The following is a 27,232-nucleotide window of genomic DNA, read 5'->3' as shown; positions in this document are numbered from 1 at the left end:
AAATTTCAACGATTAGAGATTTGCATGTAAAATTTATTTGGACCTTCACACCACAAACAAAAATTAAATCAAAATGCATCAAGACCTAATAAACTGTAAAATGTTTATTAGAAAGAAACACAGATGAAAATCTTCTCAACTTTGAGTTAGGCAATGATTTAGCAAAAGCACAAAGAACAAAAGAAAAATTTAAACTTGATCAAAATTTAAAACTTTTGTGTTGTGCATTAAAGGACATTATAAATAAAATAAAATACAACCCAGAATAGGAGAAATTATAACTGATAAAAGCCTAGTATTCAGAATATATATATATATATATACACATATATATACACACATATATATACATATATATATAATTCCTACAACTCAACAATAAAAATACAGATGACACAATTAAAAAATGAGCAAAGAACTCATATGTTTCTCTAATATATAAACAGATGGTTAATAAACACATAAAAAGATGCTCAATACCATCAGTCATTAGGAAAATTTAAACCAAAATCACACTGAGATACCATGTTATACCCAAGAGAATGCTTATACTTTAAAAAATTATTCTGAAAAATGAAAATTAGTAAGTATTGACAAGGATGTGGAGAAACTGGAAATCTTCATATGTTGCTGCTGGTAGTACAATCATTGTGGAAAATTTGACAGTTTCATAAAATTTTAACATAGAGTTACCACATGGTCCTGAAATTCTACCTTAGAAATTTGAGAGTCTAAGTCTACGTAAAAATTTGTGCACAAATGTTAATAGCATCGCTATTCATAATAGACAAAAGGTAGAAACAATCCCAATGTTCCTTAATTGATGAATGGATAAGCAAAAATTGTAGACACATACAATGGAATATTATTCAGTCAAAAAAAGTAAAGAAGTACTCTTACATGACACAACTTGGGTAAACCTTAAAAACATTTAGGCTAAATAGAGAAGCCAGTTTCAAAAGGTCACATATTGTGTAATTTCATTTAAATGAAATGTATAGTCGAAGCAACGGAGACTGAAAGAAGATGAGAGGTTGCCAGAGGCTGAGGTGTTGAAGGGTGATGGGAAGTGACTGCTTAATGGGTATGGGGTTTCTTTTAAGGGTGATAAAAACTTTCTGGAATGAGATAATGCTATTGGTTGCACAATGTATATAATGCCTCTGAATTGTACACAATGAAATTGTTAAAATAGTAAATTTTTATGTGAATTTGACTCAATGATAATTATAGATAGGTACACACATAGATGCATACATACATACATATACAGAAAGAATTCTACATCTGTACTTTCATGTAGAGAAAACCCACAAGAGTTCATATTTTAAGGATTTTTTTAAAACTTAGAGAATAATATATTTCCAATTATAAAATGACTACTTAGAAGAACCTTTTTAGATTAGCAATTGAGAATGTTGCTAATCTGCATTCATTTTCTCTTTGGCCCCCAAAAGTATTACCTTTATTTAGCACCATACAAGATATTCACTGCAGGTATACTGTGAAAGCACAAAGGATAGAAAGAGAGAAGTAAAAGCTAATTCCTTCCACTAGAGGAAGACATTTTCTAAGTGTATTGGTATATAGACATATGTGCAAATAGAACTTAATCTATTCGTGTCTAAATCAGCATAAATAAATCTTTAGCTGGCTAAAGCACTGTTTTGTTCCAAAATAAAATTTTAAATTCATATTTTTAACCAATAATAAAGAGTAAACAAAGGAACCTAAAGTTATTTTCCTGTTCTACTTAATTATTTTTCATTATTTTTCCATTAACAAAGTCAGATACAACAGAAATTTTTGTATTTCCCTTGTGTGCATTTTGGTTAACATCTGACTTTGGTCTATATATTATCTCAAAGTAAAATGCTGAGGTACATTAGCACTGAATTTTAAGCTCTTGAGCTAACTAGATATCTATACCAAAATAATGTAGTATAATTAATATGAAACATCAAAATGTTTCATATTAAAAACATATAAAATGTCACCTTAATGCATAATGCAACTTATATTACCAAGGACTCTTTAAAAGAGCAAACTGCTTGTTGAACACTTATTATACCAAAGGTCTAGTTAAAAGTAGATGATTATGGAGTTCCCGTTGTGGCGCAGTGGTTAACAAATCTGACTAGGAACCATGAGGTTGCGGGTTCAGTCCCTGCCCTTGCTCAGTGGGTTAACAATCCGGCGTTGCCGTGAGCTGTGGTGTAGGTTGCAGATGCGGCTCGGATCCTGCGTTGCTGTGGCTCTGGCGTAGGCCGGTGGCTGCAGCTCCGATTCGACCCCTAGCCTGGGAACCTCCATATGCCACGGTAGCGGCTTAAGAAATGGTAAAAAGCCAAAAAAAAAAAAAAAAAAAAAAAAAAAAAAGTAGATAATTATCATAGCAGTAGGTGAAAGATTTCTTTCACTTTTAACTACATTATTATTATCCAATAATTTTTATCTCATTAACTATACATTGTCTAAAGAAAAACTGAAGGTCGTGGGTAGCAAATGTTATAACAAAATGAAGTTTGAAATAATTGTGCTTGCTCTTGAACTTTTTCCAGAACCAACCCCAATCTCTTCAGGGTTTCTGTGTTCTTCCAGATAAAAAGCAACCCATGGGGAGCCACCTCTTGGGTTCACTTATCTATTAATTCAACAAAGATGCTACAGCATCTTTGAACGACTTTTGTACCTGTCTTGTGCATATCATCTCCACAAAGCCCAACTAGCCCCTTCTGTCATTTCTCCACTTTCTTTGGAATCTTAGCTCATTCCCTGTAAAGGTCCTTTCCTCTACATCATTCTCCCTCTCCAATAGCTTTGACTTCATCTTCACTGATAGACTCTTCCCCCAGTAAACAAACACATTCAAGCTCCTCCAATCATAAAAATACAAACAAAACACCCTCCTCTCTGATCCTGTTTCTACATCCAGTTATTCCTCTCTTTCCCCCTTTCCATCAGCCAAGCTTCCTGAAAGAAGAGCCTGTATCCAAAGTTTCTGTTTCCTCATGTTCTCACTCACTTCTCACTTCATTGGCTTTAAATTTTCATTTGTCTGACTGTCTGATTGCTGTGACTAGGACTTCCAACAGTGTGTGAAAAAAAAAAGTTTCTATAAATGTATAACTGGATCACTGTGCTGTACAGCAGAAATTGACAGAACACTATAAATCAACTACAATAAAAAAATTTTAAAGAAAAAAATTTTCATTTGCAAAATACTGAAAAAATCTTAAACATAAAATTCACTCACAATCTCACCACTTTTAGAAAAATTACTTAAATGAATAAATGAATGTTTATCCCCTTCATCCAGGCCTATCTTTGTCAGGGGGCTCCTAGGAAACTCTGCCAGGGTTTTTTGATCTCTGGCCAAATGGCCATCTTTGCTTCCTCTGGAATAAAAATGAGCCATGTCTTGGACAGCAATGCAACATAAAACATGTACTTTTGTTACCCAGGAGTCATTTATACAGCTTATGACCAGGGGATGAAACAGCCCCAAGCAATTTTTTATTTTTGGCCACACCTGCAGCATGCAGAAGTTCCTGGGCCAGGGAACAACATGACACAGCAATGACAACGCCAGATCCTTAACTGTTAGGCCACCAGGGAACTCTTTTTTTGGGGGGGGTTAGCTAAGCAATCATTTTAAATCATTTTATCTTTTTCTATGGCATGAGAACTTTCACATATTTTCATCTCTGAATATTTCTATTAGAGAATAGAGGAAATCTACTTTACAGTATCCTGTGAAAGATAAAGTTGGATTTAAATGTCATCATTATTAATGTTCTTTGATGTATAAAAAAGGGAACAAAGACCAAATTACATCATGGAGCTTAAACACAAAGACCTCTTAATTGGCTATTTCCACTCTTAGGCTCTTAAAATAATTTAAGGAAAGAAGTTACTTCACCAGAGAACTAGTGGGGATAGTATCTAATAATCAATTTATATTAAGTGGCAAATAAAAGGGTCTTTGCTGAAGAGCTTTTCTGACTGAATCTGTCCCTTGGTATTCTGAACCTTTCACTCACTGTCTCATAAAAAGAACCTATTAATTAACTTGGGACTTGGTCAGAAGGGTTTTTAGCCAATAATTCCCCTAAACATCACACTATCTGACATTTAAGAATTCTTCATTTTTCCTTACATCTATACATACTTATCTATACAAGCTCATAAAACACACAAAAAAACAAAAGAAATTGTATTTCACATGAAATACATCCTAGAGCTTTTACTACCACAGTCCTGGACTTGAGAGCAGAGCACATAGAGGCTAGGCCTGGGAGGGTCAAGCAGTGATCATGTTACATACTGATTCAGGCCCTGGAATAGGAGAGACAGTACTGCAATATCACAACGTTCAAGGAGTTTGGCTGAGAAAAAAGAAAATAACAGAATAAATGGATGGGAAAGCACAAAATGCCCAATGGAGAGTCTTTTGCTTGAATCTCTGGGGTTGGAAGGGTTGACTGTGTTTGTTTACTCAAATGAGAATCTATCAGGAAACTGGGCAAATGTTGGCCCAGGTCTGTGGAGGGAAGCCAGTCAGGAGCTAAAATACTGAGTGGAGTCAGAAAACAATGGTCTAGGCCATGAGTCACGTGGCCTCACCAATCACAAATGAGCAGGAGGCACAACTCTCTCATTGATTAAGGAGGGGAGAACCAGAAATACTTTAAGAATAGCACTAAGAGCACCACACCAAGGAAGAGGGCTTTTAAAGGGACATCCGAGCAGGCAACTCTCAGGAGCTTATCTAATTTAAGTCATCCCCTTCAAGGACAACTTAGTGAGGCTGTTTCACAGTAATGCATCCCAAACCGGTGACAGATGAGATTAGAGGAGTTCTTTAAGAATAGCGCCTCTTCACCTCCATTAGAATCCCTGAGAGGAGGGCCCAAGAATTTTCTTTAAAAAAAAAAAAAATCACTATCTTTAAGTGGTTCTGACACCCAAGTAAGTGTGGAAATCTCCGCTCTAGAGAGCACAGTATTTTCCAAATCCACTATTTCATTTGATTGCCATGTCCTGGTGATGATATCAAAGGCTAATAGAATCATCTTCATAGAAACGCTGAGTTAGTTTTCTTGATTAGTTCCTGTATTAGTCAGCTCAGGCTGCTATCACAAACTACCATGGGCTGGGTGGCTTAAACAACAGACATTTACTTCTCACAGTTCTGGAAGCTAGGACATCCCAGATCAAGGTACCAGCACTTTCAGTCCCTGGTGAGAACTCTCCTTCTGGCTTGCAAATAGCTCCTCCTCACCACACCTCACCTTTCCTCTTCTTATAAGGACACGAATCTCATCATGGGGACCCCTCACAATTTCATCGAAATCTAAGGCCAAAGGCCCCAGTTCCAAATATCATCACTTTGGAGGTTAGAGGCTTCAACATATGAATTCCAGGGGGACACACATGATTAATCTACAACATTTTACCCCAGGTACCCCCAAACTCATGCCATTCTTTTTTTTTTTTTTTTTAAGGGCTGCACCTGCAGCATATGGAATTTCCCAAGCTAGGGGTCCAATCGGAGCTACAGCTGCCAGCCTAAGCCATAGCCACAGCAACACAGGATCCGAGCTACGTCTGTGACCTACCTACCGAAGCTCAGAGCAATGCTGGATCCTTAACCCACTGAACAAGGCCAGGGATCAAATCTTCATCCTCATGGATACTAGTTGGGTTCTTAATCCACTAAGCCACAACAGGAACTCCTCATACCACTCTTATAGGCAAAATATATCCATCCCATCCTAACAGTCCCCAAAGTCTTTCATCATTCCAACATCAGTTCTAAAGTCTAAAATCCAATCTCAGCAAAACATCATCGAAATCACATATGGTGAGACTTCAGGTATGATTCATCCAGAGACAAAATCCCTCTACAGCTATGACCCTGTGACTCCAGGAAAGACATTCCTATTATAAGAGCGAAACAGGAAGGAAAAAAAGAGTGAGGGATCCCAAGTAAGTCCAAAGCCTAGCAAGGCGAATACGATTAGATCTTGAACCTCAGGAACGATCCTCTTTGCTTCAGTGCTCTGCCTTAAGGACCACTGGGGCAGCAGACTTACCTCTGCAGCTCTGCCAGATGAGTCACAATCCTTAGGCTCTGGGCAACCCCATGCCTAGGGCTCCAGGCAGTTAATCTCTGGACTGGTGAAACTGAGGTGATGGCCCAACCTCTGAAAACATACAAGCAGCCCTGATGGTCTGTGAATTGCCTTCTGGATCAGTCTTCCCTTGCCTTGAAGAAAACAGCCTGTTCACAATTAGACAGCTCTATGATCCAGATGGCTGTCTTCCATTTCATCCCATCTCTGAACCCTTCACTTCAAAGTGGCAGTGGGGTAGTTGATTTGGTCTCTGGTTCACGCACATATTAATCTCCTTATCAAATGGTTCTTTGGCCACACTCTTAATGTTTGCCTCCCAACAAGCTTTTTCATTTTTTGTAATATGAAGAGGCTGAGAATTTTCCAAATCTTTAAGGGCTATTTCCATTTTACTTAGCAATTCCTTCTTCAATTCATCTCTCTCCTCTCACATTTTACTATAAGCAGTCAAGAGGAGCCAAGCTCCTCCTTCAACATTTTGCTTAGAAATCTCCTCAGCTAAATATCCAATTTCATCACTCACAAGTCCTACACTCTACAAAACAATTTAAGACAGTTCAGCCTGGAGTTCCCACTATGGAGCAACAGGATCAGCATTTTCTTTGCAGTGCCAGGAAGCAGGTTCTAAACCTGGCCCAGCACAGTGGGTTAAAGGCTCCTGCTGTGCCCTAGGCGGCCTCGGATCTGATCCCTGGCCCAGGAGCTCCATATGCTGTAGGACAGTGGCAGGGGCGGGGGTAGGGGTGGGGGTGGAGTTGAGTCAAGTTTATTGCTACTTTATAACATGGATCATCTGTTCTCCATTATCCAATAGCCTATGCCTCATATCAGTCTGAAACCTTATCAGAACAATCTTTACTATCCATAATTCTATCAACATTTTCTTAACCAACAATATTTATGTATTCTTTCTCTGAGCTGCATCTGCCCTCCACCATAGCTCACAGCAACACCAGATCCTTAACCCACTGAGCAAGGCCAGGGATCAAACCTGAATCCTCATGGATACCGTTCGGGTTTGTTACCCACCTAGCCATAACGGGAACTCCTGTATTCTTATTCTCAAAGGAAATGGAGGCTTTCTCTATACCCCCCTTGTTTCCTTTCTGAGTCCTCGCTAGAATCACCTTTAATAATCCCTTCATGGAGTTCCCACTGTGACTCAGCAGAAACAAATCCAACTAGTAATCATGAGGATGCAAGTTCAATCCCTGGCCCCGCTCAGTGGGTTGGGGATCTGGCGCTGCTGTGAGCTGCGCTGTAGGTGGAAGACGTGGCTCAGATCTAGTGTTGCTGTGGCTGTGGTACAGGCCAGCTCCAATTCAACCCCTAGCCTGGGAACTTTCATATGCCATGCATATGGCCCTAAAAAAGAAAAAAAAAAAAATCCCTTCATGACAATCTGTTTTTTCTATCATGCACCTCAAAATGCCTTCAAATTCCACACATTACCCAGTTCTAAAACCACTTTCACAGTTTTAGGCATTTGTTACAACAAGATTCCATTTTTTTGGTACCAAAATTTTATATTCATCTGCTTAAGCTGACATAACAAAATACCATAAACTGGGTGGCTTCAACAACAGTTCTGGAGACTGGGGAGTCCAGGATCTAGGTGCTAGCAGATGTGGTGCCTGGTGAACCTTCTGCCTTTCTTACTGATGGCTATCTTCTTGCTGCCCTTATATGGCAGAGAGAGACCTCAGGTCTCTCTTCCTCTTCTTATAAGGATGTCGATCCTATAATGGGGGCCCCACCCTCATGACCTCATCTAAACCTAATTACTTCCTAAAAGCCCACTTCCTAAAACCATCACACCAGGTGCTAGGGTTTCGACACACGAATTTTGAGGGGATAAATTCAGTCTTAACACTTCCCTTGGAGATGAAGTAGAGGCCCAGAAAGACTGAGCAACACGGCTAACTGCTGAACAGGACACATTTCTCATTTCCTACTTCAGTCTTCTTTCTATGAAGCCACTGTGTCCTTGCTGCAGTCAAAGAGAAGACGAGAAAACTGGGAACAAATGACACTCATTTAGTCACGGGCATCAGTACCACTGCTCTTAGTAGAGTTTTTTTTTTCTGTTATCTCCAAAATAAATTTAATTTCCCCATTAATCTGTTCCTTGACACAAACACCTTACTCACAGATATTTGAAATGACAACAAACATAGGCCTGTCAAGCTAAATATACAATCAAGGTTTCTATCATGTCATCTTTTCCATGGTAGTTCTACGCTCTTGTACTGCTTAAACAACAGCCAGTAACACCTACCCTTCATTGAGTCCCTACTATGAGCAAAACTTGCCTACAATGAACATATCTTAATACAGCTTACCGACCAAAACTCAGTGAAATCAGTGCTAATTTCCTTCTTGGAAGGAGGCAACTGAGGCTTAGAGAAGTTAAGCAGTTTACCCCAAGGTCATACAGCCATCAAGTGTCAGAACATAAACGCAGATTTATCCAACTATCAAGCCCAAACCCTCCACCACTCTGTGCGCTAATGGTGCCCAGCGCCCCCCATCCCATCTCCTTCAGGGTCCATATCCCCACAGTAGCTGATGCTCTAGCTGCCTAACAACAATGACCATAGTTAATCGGTCTGAGAGAGACTTAAAACTCTTGCTGTTTCTCTTTCAAAATGTGGGCAAAGAAGGCTTAATGTACTTTGTCAGACAGGCGCTCTTGAGAAATAAGGACCCAGGACAAGTAGACAGTCTTGACCATGAAAGCTTTGTTGATCTAGGTGTCAGAACTTGTTTAACACGTTAGGATAGAAATCTTTCTATAAACTATTAATATATACTACATAAAATATAGTTTTCTGTTTTCCTAAGTGCCATGTAAGGAATAAATACAATATTCCTCTATGATTTAGGGCAGTATTTTCAAACATCTTCATTAAATTAGAGACTATAATTAAAAAAATTTTTCGTAGTACCTCAGTGTATCAGTCAGCCTCAGAGAAGGAGAGACGACACAGAGAGGTAACAGACAAGAGCACAGTAAATGAACTATTTAGAGCGGCGTAGCACAGTTTTGGGAATTCACAAGAGACTGATAAAATACCTAGGGGGTGGTCACTAGAGGAAGGGCTGCTGTTGACCCGTTGACTTCCAGGAGTGTGGACACTGGAGTGAGGCTCTTCTGATCTGCAGCTATCTACCAAAGCAGGTTGTCACTGATTTGCTCACTCTAAGAAAGGCTAGAATGAGGCTGCTATTGACTTGCTCACTTTCAGAAGCATGGCCACTGGAATGATGCTGTCATTGATTGATTTCCAGAGCTTGTGAACTGGAAGTTAGATTGAATTAACCATGGTTACTTTTACAGAGTTTGGGACTTTGGCTAAAGAAGAGTCTTTGCCTGACTTGGATATGAAAAATAAGGTCTTTCAATTCTTACTCCTCCCTTTGGTCTTCTCTCAGTGAAATCTATAGAAGAGACCATAAGGGATTGTCCAGATGTTAATTTGTAGAGAGAGGTTTGATTTTCAGCTGGTGTTGCCATTTAAGTGACTCAAGCACCAATTACTGTGCAGGAAAAATAACTCTAACGGCCAACTTTTTAAAATTGTTTATATATAAATTTATACATAATGTGTAATATCAAACTTTGAAAAAAGCTGACTAAAGAATATTTAGGGCATCCAGACAAAGTCAATACAGGATTCAGGACAAAATACAAAATACAAGAAGGAAGGAAATGAAGTTCTCGTCCACATGTCTTAAAATGAGATTTTCATCTCCAGGGCACAATTTAAGATGGGTAGAATGTTACCTTATGTGACATTGGTTACAGCATATTTGACTTCTTAAAGCAATTTTTAAATTGAATGAGGAAGAGGGTGAAAAGATCAGATAAAAACTAGGAAAGGAGCTATTCTACACACTGTCAGGTTAGAGATGGCCAAGAAATTCACTCAAGAAGAGAAGCAAGAAGTTTGAAAACAAGCCCCAGCAGTCCTCACATTAGCATGCATACCAGAGCTATAAGCAAGAACACTTAGGTATAAACAAAGTACAGTAGATACAACCCAGGAGTTACTGACACTGGGTATGATGAGATTCCTGACTGGAATACACACAAATGAGAAGAGAGGTATGGGGAGGTACCATTATCAAACTGGAATGATAATACCTGCAATAAAATTCAGGAAAGTCAAGGTAAAATGACCTATGGAAAATATCTGGGAAAATAAAATTGGAAAAATGGGGATACAATTATGAAGAAACATTATAGAATACATGCCAGAGAAAGAAAATCAGATTTAAGCATACAGCCCATTGCCCGGAACAAGGTGCTAAAAAAAAAAAAAAAAAAAGAAAGAAAGAAAGAGAAAAATAAAAGCTGAATATATAAACTTTAAGAAGCACAAAACTGAGAAAACAAAGTTTAGTCATGATAGAGAGCTCCAACCGTCCAAACAACATCTCTCTTATTTTACCAAAACCAGAACATGTGACAATTTCTTTATATGCCAAAAAAAAAAAAATCTTTCAGAAAACAGAGAAAGCAAAAATTAAAGCTGCTACTCTGGACCACAAAAATGATCAGCAAAAAGGAACTGATTGATACTGCGGAAGGGTCAGGAAACTTGAAAGAAAATGTGATCTCTTCATCTTAAGACTGGTGATACTTAGTGAAGGGAACATAAGACTGTGGTTCCAGTTCTGATATTTAAAAAGGTTCTGATAAGGAAAAAAAGGGGGAGGGGAGTAGGCTTGCAAAAAAACATCTCTTCTGACAAGCTTGGCTTTTAAAAGTCCAGAAATAGAGTGCGCACAGCAAATGAACATAAGGAATAATAAAATATTTAACCCCCCTCCCAATTAGCTGATGATTTCTTTAAAAAAGTCAGAGTTAACAAAAAAGGGTCTTATAAACCATGTGTAGAGCCAGATACAAGGAAAGGGGTGAGAAATGACAAAGAGAATGTAAGATTCCACTTCTTTAAAAATTTTTTTTCTTTGTCTTCAATTTATAGAGAATAATCTTCAGCCTAGAAAGCTAAGCTAAGTGGGGTAGGATGGGGAAAAGCAAGAAGGAAAATAAGCCCATCATAGGCACAAATATTTTAAAAAAACAACTAAGTCTCCAGACATGGACAGAAGTCATCCCGAGAGACCTTGCAGGTGGTTAGTGGAACAAGGCAAAAAGACTAGGTAGAAATGGAATTCCTACTTAAAAAGAGAAATAAGGTGGATTATACAGCTACAGGTTGGTAACAATGTTGACTTCAAGTAATATTTGAGTGAATTTGGAATTCCCGCCATGGCTCAGCGGAAAGGAATCTGACTGGCATCCATGAGGGCGCAGGTTTGATCCCTGGCCTCACTCAGTGGGTTAAAGATCCAGCTTTGCTTTGAGCTATGGTGTAGGTCACAGACGTGCCTCGGATCCTGTGTTGCTGTGGCTGTGGTGTAGGCTGGTGGCTACAGCTCCAATTCGACCCTAAGCCTAGGAACCTCCATATGCCATGGGTGGCCTTAAAAAGATTAATAAAAAATTTTTAAGAAGATGAGTAAATTAGTTAAAAGGCAATTTACAATATTAGAAATAGAAATGGTGAGAGTTCCTGCTGTGGTCCATTGAGGTAAGAATCCAGCATGGCCACAGCTGTGGCTTGGATTTGATCTCTGGCCCTTGAACTTCCATATACCTCAGGTGTGACAGGGAAGGAGAGAGGGAGAAATGGTGATTTTTAGGAATGAACATGGACTTACTAGGAAAAGATATTACAAACTAAATTCAGTTCCTTTTTTAGATGGAATAATGAGAATGGGAGGGCAAAGAAATGGACTAAATGATTCACCTGGATTCCAGAAAAACATAAATAGCTAATGGTAGTCAAGTGCAAAAGAATTATCATACTTTAGAGAAACCACTTGGGCATTATATTACGGGTTCAGTGGACTGACACTGACCTTAAGGCAGGATTACTGTGACTTGACATAGGGCTTTGTCCCTACCCTCTGCTGTTTGTTATTTTTATCAATAAAAGTATAGAATTAATGATTTTGAATTTACCAATGCCACTAATTGAGTTCATTGTGCAATGTGACAGAATTAGGGTGCAAACACTTTGAAACAAATAAGAATGATGGCTTCAATTTAAGACAAAGTTTAATAAATACCAGACCTTATTCTTGTCTCAAAGAGCAGACGCATACATTCTGCAGGAGAAATCAAGGTGTTGGCGTTTTCCACTGTATTTTATCAGGAGAGTAATTGTAAATGGCACCTGCATTGAGAGCTATTGTAAACGTTATAACCTTCGGAGCCACGCTGCAAAGAAGTCTTACTCCAATCTGAGGTAAGGACACTGATGCTAAGAAGTCAAAAAACTTGCCACAGTTCTCATAAGGTAAATGAAGAAGTTCAGAATCAAATATTTTGATCCCCAAATTCATGCTTTTTCCAAGACCATACACTGCTTCGAAATCTAAGTTCACATGGAAGCCAGAATTATCTCCTTTGTTTGACTTCTAACTCCCATAGGTGCTGTGGTGCATTTTCTCTAACATTATCATAATTCTTGATGCTACTTCAAAATGACCATTCCTTTTATAAAGTGAAGTAAGCTTATCTTTTGATAAGTAGGGTCACTGAAGTAGGCTAAAAAATAAATTTAACTTTAAACATCCAAATCTTTCCAGTGTGGTCTAGAAAAGAGGCTGGCAAACTATGGTCTGCAAGTCAAATCCAGCCCCCTTCCTGTCTTTATTTGGTCCATGAGCTAAAAATGGTATTCACATTTTTAAGTGGTTGAAAAAATCAAAAGAATAGTTCATGACACATAAAAACTATATGAAATGCAAATTTCAGCGTCCATAAATAAAATTTTATTGGAACACAGCCATGCTCATTCACTTATATATTGTCTATGGCTGCTTTCATGCTACAAAGGCAGAGCTGAGTATGTGGTACTCTCATTGCTTTACACTTATGTTCAACACACTTTAAGTCTCAGTTGATGCAGTTATAACTTGACAGCATTTCAAGTGTCACACATACTGTCACACAGATATTTTATTATTTTTACTACTAATGCATATTAGTCATTTTAAAAGGCAAAGAAAAGTGAACTTTAGGGTTGCACTTTCAAGGCACGTGGAATGTGGATTATTTTGTTATACACTTACATGGCAAAGCATCATGTTTATTACTCTATGACACTTCAGCTGTGCTAAAAGAATACAATTTATATTTGTATTACCAGACTAAGCACTCATCACAACATCCACAACTCACAGGAAAGCAAGACTAAGAACAATTAGAAAACATTCAAAGAGAATACCTCATCATAATTTATTCAAACACACAAAAAATAGGAAGAAGGGTACAACCAGAATTACTTTCCAAGTGGTTCACTTATTAGCCAAGCAAAGAAAGCTACCGATGGCAAATTAAACTTAATTAAATTGTCTCTGATTTGCAGCACCTAAAAAGTATGTCTAGAGAAAAGAAACCCACTGAAGACTACTAGATTTTTAGCAAGGGCAGTTGTTTGAAAATAATCAATTGTCGACTAAAAAATACAGCCAATGAGGAGTTCCCATGGTGGCGCAGTGGAAATGAATCCGACTAGTAACTATAAGATTGCGGGTTCGATCCCTGGCCTCACTCAGTGGGTTAAAGATCTGGCAATGCCATGAGCTGTCGTGTAGGTCACAGATGTGGCTCAGAGCTGGCGTTGCTGTGGCTGTGGTGTAGATAGGCAGCTGTAGCTCTGATTTTTGACCCTTAGCCTGGGAACCTCCATATACCACAGGTGCTGCCTTAAAAAAAAGCAAAAAAAAAAAAAAAAAAAAAAAAAGGCAAATGATGTGGCTTCTGATAAGTCAAGAGATGTTACCAATACTGCCAAGCTATGGATTATTGAGTTTGAAGGGACTCAAGAATTAGCCTCTGTGAATAGTCTCCATGAAACAACTACAAGAAAAAGTATTGTTGAAGAATCAGTGCAAATTGAAGTAGAATCAACTAAGACGTGTTATACCTTAATGGTGATAAAGACATGTGGAGCAGTAAAAGCTTCACAGGGCAAATACACATAGTTTGTGAAAATATAAAATGTTTAAAGTCAATGTTTATGCTTTATATTATTTATTAGCACGTATTCTGTGAAAACTATTTAAATCTGTCATGTTATTGAGCTAGTAAAAGTAATGGTGTTAGTTTGGTTAGAAAGAGAAACTGAATATCCTGACTTACCCAACTACATAGCAGTTTGATAGCAGTGGTAAAGTTTTATTGCAACTTCTTGAGCTAAGAACCAACACTGAATTTTTTATGAATGAGAATCACCCTCAACTACCATTAACAAACACCGAATGGCTCAGGAAATCTGCTTTTACTGCAAGTTTGATAATGTTTCTTTCCAACTTAAAAATTACACCACAGTCATTATGCTAAGAACTAAGGCTGTTTAATCACAAAGAGTGTCAAGCTGCTTTATACACCTCCCATGCTGTCAGGTGAAAATGAGTAGCAAGATATCTATTCCCACACCAATTTGCAGTGGATATGTTTTCCAAACTCAACTACAGCTCCAGCTACACTTTTAGAACTCAATCCAAGTGCACAGGAAATTTCCATCTTTCAAAATCCACTTAACTGTACAAATGAGGGGCATCTACCTAACCTTCAATAGGAAGTGATTAATCCACAACATAATGATACGCCAAAAGGCACATATCAAAAGCAGAATCTAACGGAATTCTATAAACACCTTCCAAATGATGAACATGCTCAATTAAAATCATACACTTGAGGACTGATAACAGTATTTGGTAGTATCTATCTGTAAGAAGACATTTTCAAAGATGAAACAGGTAATATAAGATTATGGTGCACATTTGCAATCAATTTCAAATCCCAATTATGTAAAATAGCCCCTCAAAATAACTCAATTCTGATCATTAAACTTGTATTACAAAAAAATTGTATGCAAGTATTCATATATAAATAGACAGACATAGATTTCATCAATAAAAAATCAGTGGAAATTTTCTTTCTTTCCCATTACACAAGTATACAAAAGCCTGTTTTACCTTTTGGCCCACCAAGTCAATAAACTACAAAAAATTTTGCCAACCACTTGTCTAGAGCAGTGCAGGAGGGTTTCTCCATTTAAGTAAAATGACAGTGGACTAAACATTCCTGTGCACAATGGTACTTTCTACAACCGTTTTCATATCCCAGTAGTATTACCTGGTAACACTTCTACATGTAGTCCTTTCTTTGGGTATGATCCGTGTATTCTTATGAAGTAAATTTCCTAAGAAAACAATATGTGGGTCTATATTAGAGTTGGGCAGAAAAAAAACTAGTTATCTTGAACATCAGCAAAGTTTTATAATTCTATTTATTTCTATTCTTGTAGAAAGATTAGCTTTTAACTCTACTAAGCCAATTCTACCACAAAAACATTTAAAAGTAAACAAAAGCACATAGAGTACTTATGGCCTCCATTTTTACCTGAGTCCAAAACATTTTTCAAAGGTTCTCTTTCACTGTTAGTGATTTCCAAACATATTCAGATTAGGAAAAGTCTCAATAACAATGGTCACAATGTTTTCTAATTTAAAACAATGAGGCTTTCCTTTACAGTCTGTCTTTGTCACCGTGTCAGCAGATATCTAAATTTTGCCCTCAAAAAAATCATTCACACTCCTTCTGATAACAACGCCCTCATTTCCTTTTGGGTAATACCCCTTCTACCTTATTTCTTAGTCCAATGTGTCCTCTGAAGATGGGAGAACATTCTCTGGGCCATAGTAATTGGAAGGTGAACCAATGAAGAAACAAATGTCAGTCTTGGGATTTTGCTGGAATTGTTGAGAGAAACTGTTCTTTGTTCTGGCTGAGGTTACTAAGATGGCAGAAGTCTGAAGCTGCTGGGTGGCCCCTTTACCATCAGCTATGAAAAATCTCCCTGACAATGAAAACAGCAGGGTAGGAAGCAAAACTGAGAAATACAAAGACAGAATCCTGAACTTTGCACCAGGATCAAGCATGTCTGAAACCACTCCAATCACTGGACTTTTCACTTAAATGCAATCATGTGCATGCCTATTGCTGAAGTCAAGTTTCTATTACTTGCAAATCAAAGGATGCTAACACGATTATAAAATCATTCAGATTGAACCCCAATCTTAAATCAGATGCTTCTAGACAAGGTCTGCTAATCCATGCTTCACCTATGTTAGGTTTCATATCCAGATCTTATTGTTTCTGAGTGGTGGTGCATAGTGGACACACAAGGGCTTAGTGTGTGCTGCTTTGACTATCTTACCTTTGGCATCTTTCAGTAAGTAGAGCACCATTTTGTACAAGCCCTTAAAACATCTTGCACGATGACAAACTGAGATACTGTCACGGATATATGTTCTTCATCTGCAATGGCGTTAAAATCATTTACTTAAAATTGGATTAATATTTCATTTCTGTGAACATTTAACAGTATGACTTCATTTTTTAAAAAGAATGAAAATGATTCCAGTGTTTCTTCCCTTGGTTTCTTAGTGGCATTAGTTCTAATTAACTGCTCTGTTAAGGAGTTTACAGAAGTATAAAATTTGTTGTAAACTTTCATTCAAGAAAGCTTAGATACTTTCAGATATGTACGCTTTACCATGGGGTCCAACAAAGCAAAACAAAGTCAAAAACACAAAACCATATTCCTTTAGCTCTGCTTTTTGAATATACAAAAGTAAATGAACTGAATTTTTTAAATCCCTATCTTCAGGGATTTAAGTGAGTGGCATTATTTTACCCATGATTAGAGGAAAGGGGAAAGAGCAAGTTTAAAAAAACTACCTTTATTTTTTTATTTCTTTTTCAGTTACATACTTTTAAACAGGGATGTGTTTCATTATTCAGACATTCAGGCAATGTTGACTTCATTAGTGTTGACAGAAAAGAAGCATAAAAATGCAAAACATTGTTGGCTTAACCTGAACATACCTGCATTACCTATTATTGACCAGTTTGTGTTGCCAAAAGACTTATTTCTTGGCATTAAAATGGAGCACTTAAAAATATTGCTAAAAAGCAAATGTCTACACACTGGTCTTTGCAGCAAATAAGGGTATTTATACTTTTAAAATATTTTAAGTCCATAATTGGATTAATATACACACCTTCTTATGTATAAGGAGTTCAGATCATATAAACACTGTACAGTCCAAAAATCCTACTGAGAATAAAACTAAACAGGCTTATGATAAGAAATACAGATATCGCATGTATTTACAAATATCATAGACACACAAATTTGGTCAAATACTGTAAAGAAAGAAGTGGTTTCACATTATAATGGCCAAAACATCCATCTACCTTGCTCAAAGCAAACAAAAATAAAAACTCAGTATATAACTCCTGTAGTTAAAGACATCATGACAATATACAAATAGAGAAAATGGAAACTATTGACCAAATTATACAGCAAGTGTTTCTCAGGCTGAGGGTAGGTCTTTAAAATCAAGAACTTATAAAGATCATAGGATTCAGAGCAACAATGATAAACAACCTCCTGATTTGCGGTATTCATATGGGTGCCTAATTCATCAAAAACAATGCGCTGAACTTTTGGCTAGTAAGAAAAATAAATTACAAAGTACAATTAAATTCCTGTAGATGCAATAATGAAGTCAAAAATGTAGATTTATTTACTTTAATTACACATTTTAAATGTTACCTTGAGACAATAAAAATAAATAAGCATGCCCAGAGGCACACACTTAAAGACAAAAAGAGGGGGTAGCATGGAAGGAATAAGTAAGTAACAATTTCAGAAATGAAAGATGAATATGAGATTTGAACAACATAATTATCTTTCTAGCCGATCTTTGTGTCTTAACTCGCCTCAAAAATTCTGGCTAGTAGAATGTGACAAAAGTATACCTGTGTCTTTATGGCTTAAAACAAAGCACACTTGAAAAGTGGAATGGGTGTCCTTTTTTACAGAACTGTTACTTGTTCATATGCAGGCACTTCAAAAGACAATGGGGACAAAGCACCTGACCCATCCTCTCCAAAATAGTTTTCAATCATCAAAATTATGCTAAAAAGTAGGAAAATTCCAGAGAACCAGCAAAGTTGAATACAAGAGACTAAGGTGCACAGAGGGCAAGAGAGAGACCCCGTTTTTATTGCTGGGGGTCTTTTTTTTTTTATCAAAGAGCAAATAACTCATAAACAGACATCATTGCGTGGCACATCCAACGATTTCTGCTTAAGGAGAATGTAATCGTTCAGCAGCAGGTTGCAGTGGGATCTCCTTAGACTTCAACCTCATACAACGCAGTGAGATTCACATTTATTCCTTCTCCTTAGTGTATTTTCCAAAAAACTACAACATATCTCATTTCTCCAAGTATTCATTTCTTGCTGTCTAATATACATTATTATCTGGAAGCATAAAGTTACATTGTACAAATATTTTGCGTTTTTAAAAAATAAGCGCTTTTGCCACTTCGGCAACACTGGACTTCACAGAGTGGTGCAACAAAAGCAGAGCTCATATTTACCACACTACTTGTGATTCATTTTATCACTACCATCTGCCAAACCATACAGCTTTCTCCTCAGTACCTCTGGGCAGCGACTGTACCATGATTTCACAGAGAGAATGTTAACACGACTCATGAACAGCAGTACCATCAGTAACAGTGAGATCAATGCAGATGTCACACAGATCATGAACTTCTCAAAGGATTACTTCTTTTACATATTTGGGCAGCTCTGTTTTGCCTGTTGCATTATCCACTGGGGAGAGAATTCCTGTTTGATTATGTTCCTATAGAAGTTATAAAAAAACCAGGTTGCATATAGAACTGGTTGACATTTACGATACTGTACTGCTTTCTACAACAGGAGGAGAGCTTCTGGAAAATGTCCGGGAGAACTGAATTCATCAATACCACCTCATTGGTCCACTCCATTCAATGATGGGCAAAGCACTCATGTTTTGACAAAACTTTAAAGCTTCCGTAAAAGTTAAATTAGAAAAAAATACGAATGTAAGACAACCACGAAATGAAGTATGAAAGTATGACATTTTTGTTTCTAAGAGTGAGTCCTTAAAAACATATGTGGTCACTACAGAGATGATTTTAATCACAAGACAGCAGATGAACACGTAAGTAACTCCCCATGATCTGTCTGTGTCCAGAGTCATTTGTGGCGCTGGATGGTTTTCCTTTTCCTTCGTTTGAAAAAACAGCAGCACCTGCAAGTGGAGGGAAACATGCTTTTTTACTACAAAAATACAGAAATGTTGCTAAGTAAGGTTGAATATATCGTATTAACTTAAACGGTCATAAAAAGCCACAGGCTAGTACAACATAAACAATGAACACAACAATGAAGCATAGGTATTAGTCAAATTATGACAGATTTATTACTATCGTCTCGTTAATGTGCCTTTTAAGAACAGCAAGACATTCTATGCAACATCCTTAAAAAGAGCCACTAAACTGAAAAGGCTTTGCACCAAGACTAAGTGAAAAAGTTCTGAACCCCAACTAACCCGCCACATTCTTTTTTAGATACTCAATTTCTGGCAATAGCATGCTGTTATAAAAAGCTCATCTTACGTATTCTTTCCCCTTTTTCCTGATATTTATATATGATTGTTGAAACCATTGTTAGAGAAGCAGTAATATAAGCCTAATATTGGGGATTTCATTTTCACTTAGAATTAGACTCCGAGAATTAAAAGAGAAATCCCCAAAACATTATTTAACAAATAGTTTTCCGTCATATTTACAAAGTGGAAGAGAGGAAATACATTAAGTAGAATAAGAATGCTAAGACTGGCACCTTGAAATCTTTAGAGGTTAAAGAAGGTCAAGCTTATCATAAGTTATTTTAATTAAGGCAAAAATTATGCTTAATATTTAAAATAGCATAATCAAGGTGATTCAGTTTTGTAACTGAAAACTGACTCCGTTTTTGTAGTCTTATAAGGAAATATATGGTTCTTATTCCCAGGTGAAAAAAATCTAGTTATGATCCTTGAAAGAACTAGCTTTTCTCACAGTCAATTCTCCAAGGAGAAGATGCAACACCTGCAGGGGAATGCTAAGGCTGCTGTGAACTGGAAGTTGAGTGAGAATCGCTGATCAGCAACTAACAAAACAAATACACATACACACACATATATTCTAAAAGTCTGGCATTCCTTCAAATAAAGGTCTGGCTTTTTTCCCCCTTCTATACCTAAAAGAAAGTCAATCTATCAGAGTATCAGGATGACAAGTACCCCATATATAGAGGCTCCTTTTCCCCTCCACCGAAGTCCTACAAAGATGTTCCTTAAATTCTTACCAGCCCACTTTCATAAAAGGATACTAACTCAACATTTTCAAGCTAAGCATAAAAGAGATGATGTAGCTTCAAATGTCCTATCCAGCAAAAGATCATGGAAGATGAAAGAATGGCTAGATATCTTTTATATCTTTCTGTGAAGTAAATGTAAACAAAAATCCACTGTCCAGTTAAATTACATTCTCTGCACTCATATTATCTTTAGCCAAAAAAATTTTAGACTGTTTGCTGTGATTAATGCCATCATTATAAAATCACTATGGGCCATTCAAAACCAAATTACACAACTGAATTTTTTTTAATTGCATTCAAATAGCACACAATGACAAGAAAATGGAATGTGAATAATTCAAACTTGTATATATCAGCTGACAAAGATTCAATTAGAAATGTGTGCATTCATCAATCCTTACAAGTTTCACTCTTATTCAAGTAACTACCGGAAAGAATAGAAAGAAATTATCCAGCCAAGGGCCTTTAAAAAGAGACATCACCAAAAAGGAAACTCTAGGCACAAGACATTTTTCCTAGGTTTAGAAAAGTCAGTCAAGTTTTCCTGTCAGCTATTTAATAATTTCTCAAATCTGTTATACATATTTTCTAAAATAAAAAAGTACAACAAAAAATTACTAGGAGATAAAAATCATTATTCCAAAAAAAAACCCTAATTAAAGACTTATAAAAGAGTAAGAAAATGTCCATATTATAAAAAACAAAAAGTTTAAAAGCTGGTATTTAAAAGAAACAGAATATTTAGAATATTAAATTTAAGAATACGGTCATATTTCAGTGGAAATTTATTGTCTAATATAAAGTTTATTAACAGTGTTCACTGTCCTTAAATAATGTCATTTGTCTTTTCAAACTCCAAAATAAATTCTTTTAAAAGCTTCCTACGAAAAAAGTGTTGTAAGGTACACATAAGCCTTTTAGAATGGGGAATTTAATGTAACAGATGTTCTAGTGAACAAGTTCAAGTCTCAGATTTTCCACACTTGTATTAGAAATTCACCTTGTCCGATTTATTTTTTACCATTAATCTCCTTTCAGTTCTGAGAGCTGAGTTTGTCTCATTTCTGAGGTAATCTTTCCCTCCATTGCATAAGTATTATTAAACACAAAACCACTCCAAGCATTTATTTAAGACTATAGATAAGATCTTCAAATGCATTATAATCACAGAGACCTTTTAAATTCAAAAGCAATCTAAAAAGACACCTATTTTTTAGAAATAAACCCCACTCAATAGAGTACACCCTTGAAAGAGATTTGCATAGGTAGAGCTGGTATGCTATTAAACTAACTACCACCAGAGGACAGCACTCTTTATGCTATATGAAGGTATCCAACTCCACAAAGAGAACAGTGTTCTCAAAGTATTATACACTAACAATTTAAGAAGGAAATGGATATTAATCTTGTGGCTGATTTCTTCAAAGTCATTAACGAAACAGCTAATTTATAGTCTTTATGATTCAGAAATTAGGTCGCATCTCAAGTGCCCTGAGCAGTCTAAAACACTATTTCTTCCTCGTGGCCACTCTGACACATGACTTTTATTTTCCTCTCAGTACCTAATACTAATCTGAATTTATTTAATTTATTTACTTATTACCTACCTTCACTTAGAATGTAAGTTTCATAAGGTCTTACAGACACATCTCACAAATGGGCACAAAGTTTGTATTCATTTTACTGAAAAAATGAATGATTTGTTTCATAAACGCAACTCCTAGAGTGAGAGCCTAGTTAAGGAGTTCCCATCATGACTCAGCAGTAACAAACCTAACTAGTATCTACAAGGATGTAGGTTCAATCCCTGGCCTCGCTCAGTGGGTTAAGGATCTGGTATTGCCATGAGCTGTGCCATACGGTTGCAGATGTGGCACGGATCCCGTGTTGCTGAGGCTGTGGTGTAGGGCTGCAACTGTAGCTCCAACTCCACTCCTGATCCCTAGCCTGGGAACTTCCATATGCCACAAGTGCGGCCCTATTAAAAGAAAGAAAAAAAAAAGGACCTAGTTGAAATTCTAAATTCTAAAATTCTTAAGCCTGTTCTAAAGCTAAAGTTCTTAACCACTGGCCACATACTGAAACCCTATAAAATACAGAGTTTAGTGCCTGTTGAAGGTTTTCTGGAGAAAAATTGTTTGCACCAAATTATTAAAGAAGTCTAAGTGTCAAAAAGCATGGCTTTCTAGATACAACTGCCAGGTCACCTTCCTCCTTCTCTATTTCCAGTGAGGTCTCATCCTGAATGCAATGAGGTGACAGTGGAAATGCTTAGTGGACATCATGTCAGAAATTTCCAGGAGAGCAGACAAATGCATAAAAATAAACCATATAATTGTAAATTAGTACAGCTGAAAAGGGGGGAAAGTTACTGGAAACAATGACTGACAATAATAGAGTTTATAGCAGAGATTCCAGGAATCAGAACATACAGAAGTTTTCACAGATGATATGAGCAAGTCATTTTTATCAACAAATTCAATTATCTGGTTAGAAAGTAACTCACACCTTTGAAATTTTTAAGGATATTTTCTCTCCTTGCTGCTCAGTGACTACATTTTCTTATTCCTTAGTTCACACCTCAAGTGGGGTCTCCTCAGATCTAGACTACTGACAAGTACCTTAGGGAAAGATTAAGCTGACCAGACGTTAGAATCATGTTCTTGTCAACGATGCTTCTTCTTGGCTCTTTCTGGATTATTCCTCACGTGGTTCCAGTAAGCCAATATACTCTCACATCAGGATCATGCCTCTGACCTTACCACTGAATGGCTAGCCTAGAAGCTTTGAAGTCACATTTCTACTCTTAAATCCTTTGGGAATAAATGCTAAGTTCTGCTTCTGATTAACACTAAGGCTATGGCTGAAAACACTGTATAGGGAGAAAACAAGAAGTCATAATGGGTCAAAGTCCTAAACTCTGTAGACAACACATGGTTTTGCTATTGACTCACACCATCATTTCCCCACTACTGACTGCCTCTTCCTTCTTTTAAAATATGGCTTGTTTTCCTGGATTATGCCATATACGTTCTTCTCAAAAGTCTACCCAGAAACTGAAGCATGTTCTTCTGTCTGCATCTGAAGTTCTTAGCTCTCCTTACGTTGACTTAATGGTTCATCCTCCGGCTGAGGGACTGCGGTACCTGTCAGACCTTAGCCATTTATTCCAGAACCCAGCCTCTCCTCATCTGGTTGATGAGTATACAGAAAACACCTTTCATGGCAACTCATCTTTAATTCACTGTCAAAGGATTTATCCCCTTAAAACTTATACTTAAATGTAATTTCATTTCTCTAGAGCTATCAGTTATAAAAATGAGGAGCCGTTCGTTTAGTTAAGCAGGTAGAGTTTAGATCACAGAGCAGGACCATCCAGGTAACTATCTAACTAGGAACTTGCAGACCCATCCCCACTTTCAATTTCTTACTCTCCATCCACATGCAATTAGTTCCCCAAGGCTGAAGTGACTTTTAAAATTTCCCCACCCTCTCATGCTGGCATAATTCCTAACTTCTTGCCTCCATCATTGGTAAAAGCCTTTTTAACTGACCTCCACTTTAAGGCATGCAAACTTCCCTTATCATAAATATGGCCATGTGCTTTTCCTCTGAAATCTCAGCAATGGTTCTCCACTGACTAAGGCATTAAGTCCACACACCTCTTAAAATGTGCTTCCAACCTATTTCTACTCTCCTCTCAGTCTTACCCTCCACTAGGCTTCCTCTCCAGGCAGCCTGTACTATCAAAGGAAGGAAGGGAGATTTTCTGCAATCTGATGAATCCTAGGAGGTGACATAAGCCTCAAAACTACCATCAAATTAATTTTCTTAAGGTTCAATCTGATTATACCATTTCTTGGCTTAAATCCACAGCGCATTCTCATGTGCTAAGAAAGATAATGTCCAATTTTTTTTTTTTTTTTTTTTTTTTTTTTTACCTTGCTTGCTACTGAAGGCCCTTTGAAATCAGGCACTTAGCCTAGCACTTCCCATTAATGTATTCACATTCTCTATCTGCATGGGTCACTACTTAAACCTGCCCATTCTTTCCCTGCTCCACACTATTGCTCAACCTCTTCCCTCTGATCTCCATCTCCCTTGCCAAATCATACTCATCTTTGAGAATCAGCACAAACATATCCTTACCCGTGAAGACTCCCCTAATCTTCAGCTCAAAGTACAAACTCCAGTCTCCAGACTCCATAGTGTTCATCCTATAATACCTTGTTTTAGATCAGTGATTCTTAATCTTGGCTGCTCTTCAGAATCAGCTTTAAGGAATTTTAAAAATATTGGTAACCAGACCCCATCACCCACAAAGTGAAGCCTAAGTATCGGCATATTTTTAAAACTCTGCAGATGACTGTGCTATGAAACCACGGTTGAGAACTCCTATGGAAAAGTCACTGGTGTGCTTACTATCTACTCTAATGGAACAAAAGGGCCTTGACTTATCTTCATGACCGTCATGTTACCAAACACACAGTAACTGTTTAGTAAATGATGGAATGCAGGAAAAAAAGGAGAAACAAAGATGATTTCATACTACTTAAAAACTTAATAACTAAACTTAAAGGAAGGCTTATTCTCCTACATTCCTGGAAGGAATGATGAGGTTATTACTATCATTTGCATTATCTGCCTGGAAAAAAATTCTCCACTACAGTGAAAAAAAAAAAAGTAAGGCAAAAATCTCATTACTAAAGAAGGAGCCACTTCATCTTAGGGGAAGAGACTATTTTCCATCATTTGGAAATTATAGACTTACCCATGAGGTAGTATTCTAGGAACACCAAAATAAGCACTATTCTAGGACACTTAAGACTCTAAAATACCCAGTGTAGAATGCATTCTAATTAATGAGATGGGGTGAGAGGGATCTCTGCCAGTCATAGGTAAGAAGAAAATAAAGCAGCAGCAAATTCTGAAAAAAAATTCTAAGCAGGACCCCAGCTCCCTACAAAATGGTAGAAGAAAGAAGAGGGGCATTAGATACAATTTAGAAGGGGAAACATGCTCATGTTTCTTAATCACAGACTAAGAGGATTTAAGGAATGCAAAGATAAACCTATAATAGTGTCAGAATAGCCCCGATTAAAGAAAAGACAAAATGTTGTACGTTCAAAAAGAGTTTCTAATGATTGAAGAGTTAGAGAAGTTCTGAGGATTTCTGTAACTCATCTGAAAAAAGCTTCTCTGAAATCACAGATATTCATTTTTCTAAAAAACTGCTTTATTAAGATATAACTCACATATCATTAAATTCACCCCTTTAAAATGTACAATTCAATGGGTTTTGATATATTCAAAGAGTTTTGCAGTCCTCACCACTATCTAACTTTTCAAAACATTTTCTTCACTCCATCAAGAAACCATATTACAATACTGGCAGTCGTGCCCATCCTCCTCTCGCCCTAGGCAATCACCATCTAGTTTCTGTCTGTACATATTTGCTTATTCTGAACTTTTCATATAAATGGAATCTTTTAATTTGTGGCCTTTTATGTCTGGCTTCTTTCAGTTAGCGTAATGTTTTCAACTTCATTTTTTTTATATCATCAACTGATAAAAGCCATTGTACAGATAAACCATATTATTTAGTCAATTACTTACTAATAATTTATTGAGGCCTGGGGATCCCAAGATAAAAAAAAAGGGCTTGTTTTTAAGAAATCCAAGAAGCTTCAGCAAGTGGGAAACAGATAAAGAGCATAACATATCAGTGGCAGACTTAAGGAGCTGAGGGAATAGAGAAGTTAGAATGGAAAATGAATCTGGGCAAGAAAGGCAGGGCCAGACGATGAAAGGCATGAAGGGCCTGGTGCCACGCCAGGTTATCTGGACTTGATGCGCTATACAAAAGGAACTTCCCTTCACGAAAAACCTTCCCACCCCTTCCTTTTTTCTCAACTTCTAACACCTACAGCTAGAAACCCAAACCACGAACATACATACATACACCCATCTCAACTAAATAAATTATAATGCCATTCTTCAAAGCCACCTCCAAAAAGCCTTCTCTGATCATCCTGTCCATAAGCAGCCTCTTCTTCACAAGCTCTCTAATGGGTTTTTTCATAGCTTTTTCATAGTATTTATCATACATCAATAAATCCCAAAACAACCACAGTTACCCCTGCTGGTATGTGATCTACTTAAGGGTAAGGACAGTATCAGATATTTCTGAAATCCAAGCAGTGTGCTTGTTGAATGAACACAAGGGAAAATGTAATAGATTTGGTGGAAAGTAGGTCTCTAAGAAGATACAAACAGTTTCAGTGAGAAGTGTGGGTATGGATGTGAAAATACGCACACTGACGGAAGAAGTATAAGCCTGGGAAGCCTGTAGATGAGAGAAGTCACTGGCAACTGGATGTGGAGAAACAGATAGGGGTGACAAGAGTAACTGAGTACCTGCCATGTGCCAGACAAAATACCCATGCTTTATCACATTTAATTTTCACAACAACCTAGGAGATAGATATTATTAGACTCATTTTACGGAAAAAGAAACAAGCTTATACAAGGTAATGAATAGTGGCAGAAGTAGGATTCTATTCCCTGAGTTTAAGTGCAAAAGTCATCTGCGTTATCTGCCACATGTCACCCACATTTATAACCATGCTTAGGACTGTACAAGCACACATAAACTGTTGTTTTTACTTTCTACGTAAAAATACACAAGTAGGTAACTGACTAATTATATCCTGAAATCCACCAAAACCATACTGAC

General features: G+C 37.2%; 1 protein-coding gene across 13 annotated transcripts in view; it reads right to left on the bottom strand.

Annotated features, from left to right (window-relative positions):
• Window positions 16,958–27,232, bottom strand: part of CSNK1G3 (casein kinase 1 gamma 3) — a 115,812-nt gene continuing 105,537 nt past the window's right edge. For all 13 annotated transcript variants that reach the window (XM_021084691.1, XM_021084697.1, XM_021084699.1 and 10 more), the window contains one exon: window positions 16,958–19,384. In XM_021084691.1, coding sequence (XP_020940350.1) covers window positions 19,330–19,384 — 55 coding nt within the window. In that variant the 3' untranslated portion in view covers window positions 16,958–19,329. The remainder of the gene's footprint in view (window positions 19,385–27,232) is intronic.

This window comes from Sus scrofa, chromosome 2 (assembly GCF_000003025.6).
Source record: "Sus scrofa isolate TJ Tabasco breed Duroc chromosome 2, Sscrofa11.1, whole genome shotgun sequence".
In the NCBI taxonomy this organism is placed as follows: Eukaryota; Metazoa; Chordata; class Mammalia; order Artiodactyla; family Suidae; genus Sus; species Sus scrofa.
Note: the sequence above shows the minus strand (reverse complement) of the source record. Positions and strands in the feature narration are given on the sequence as shown.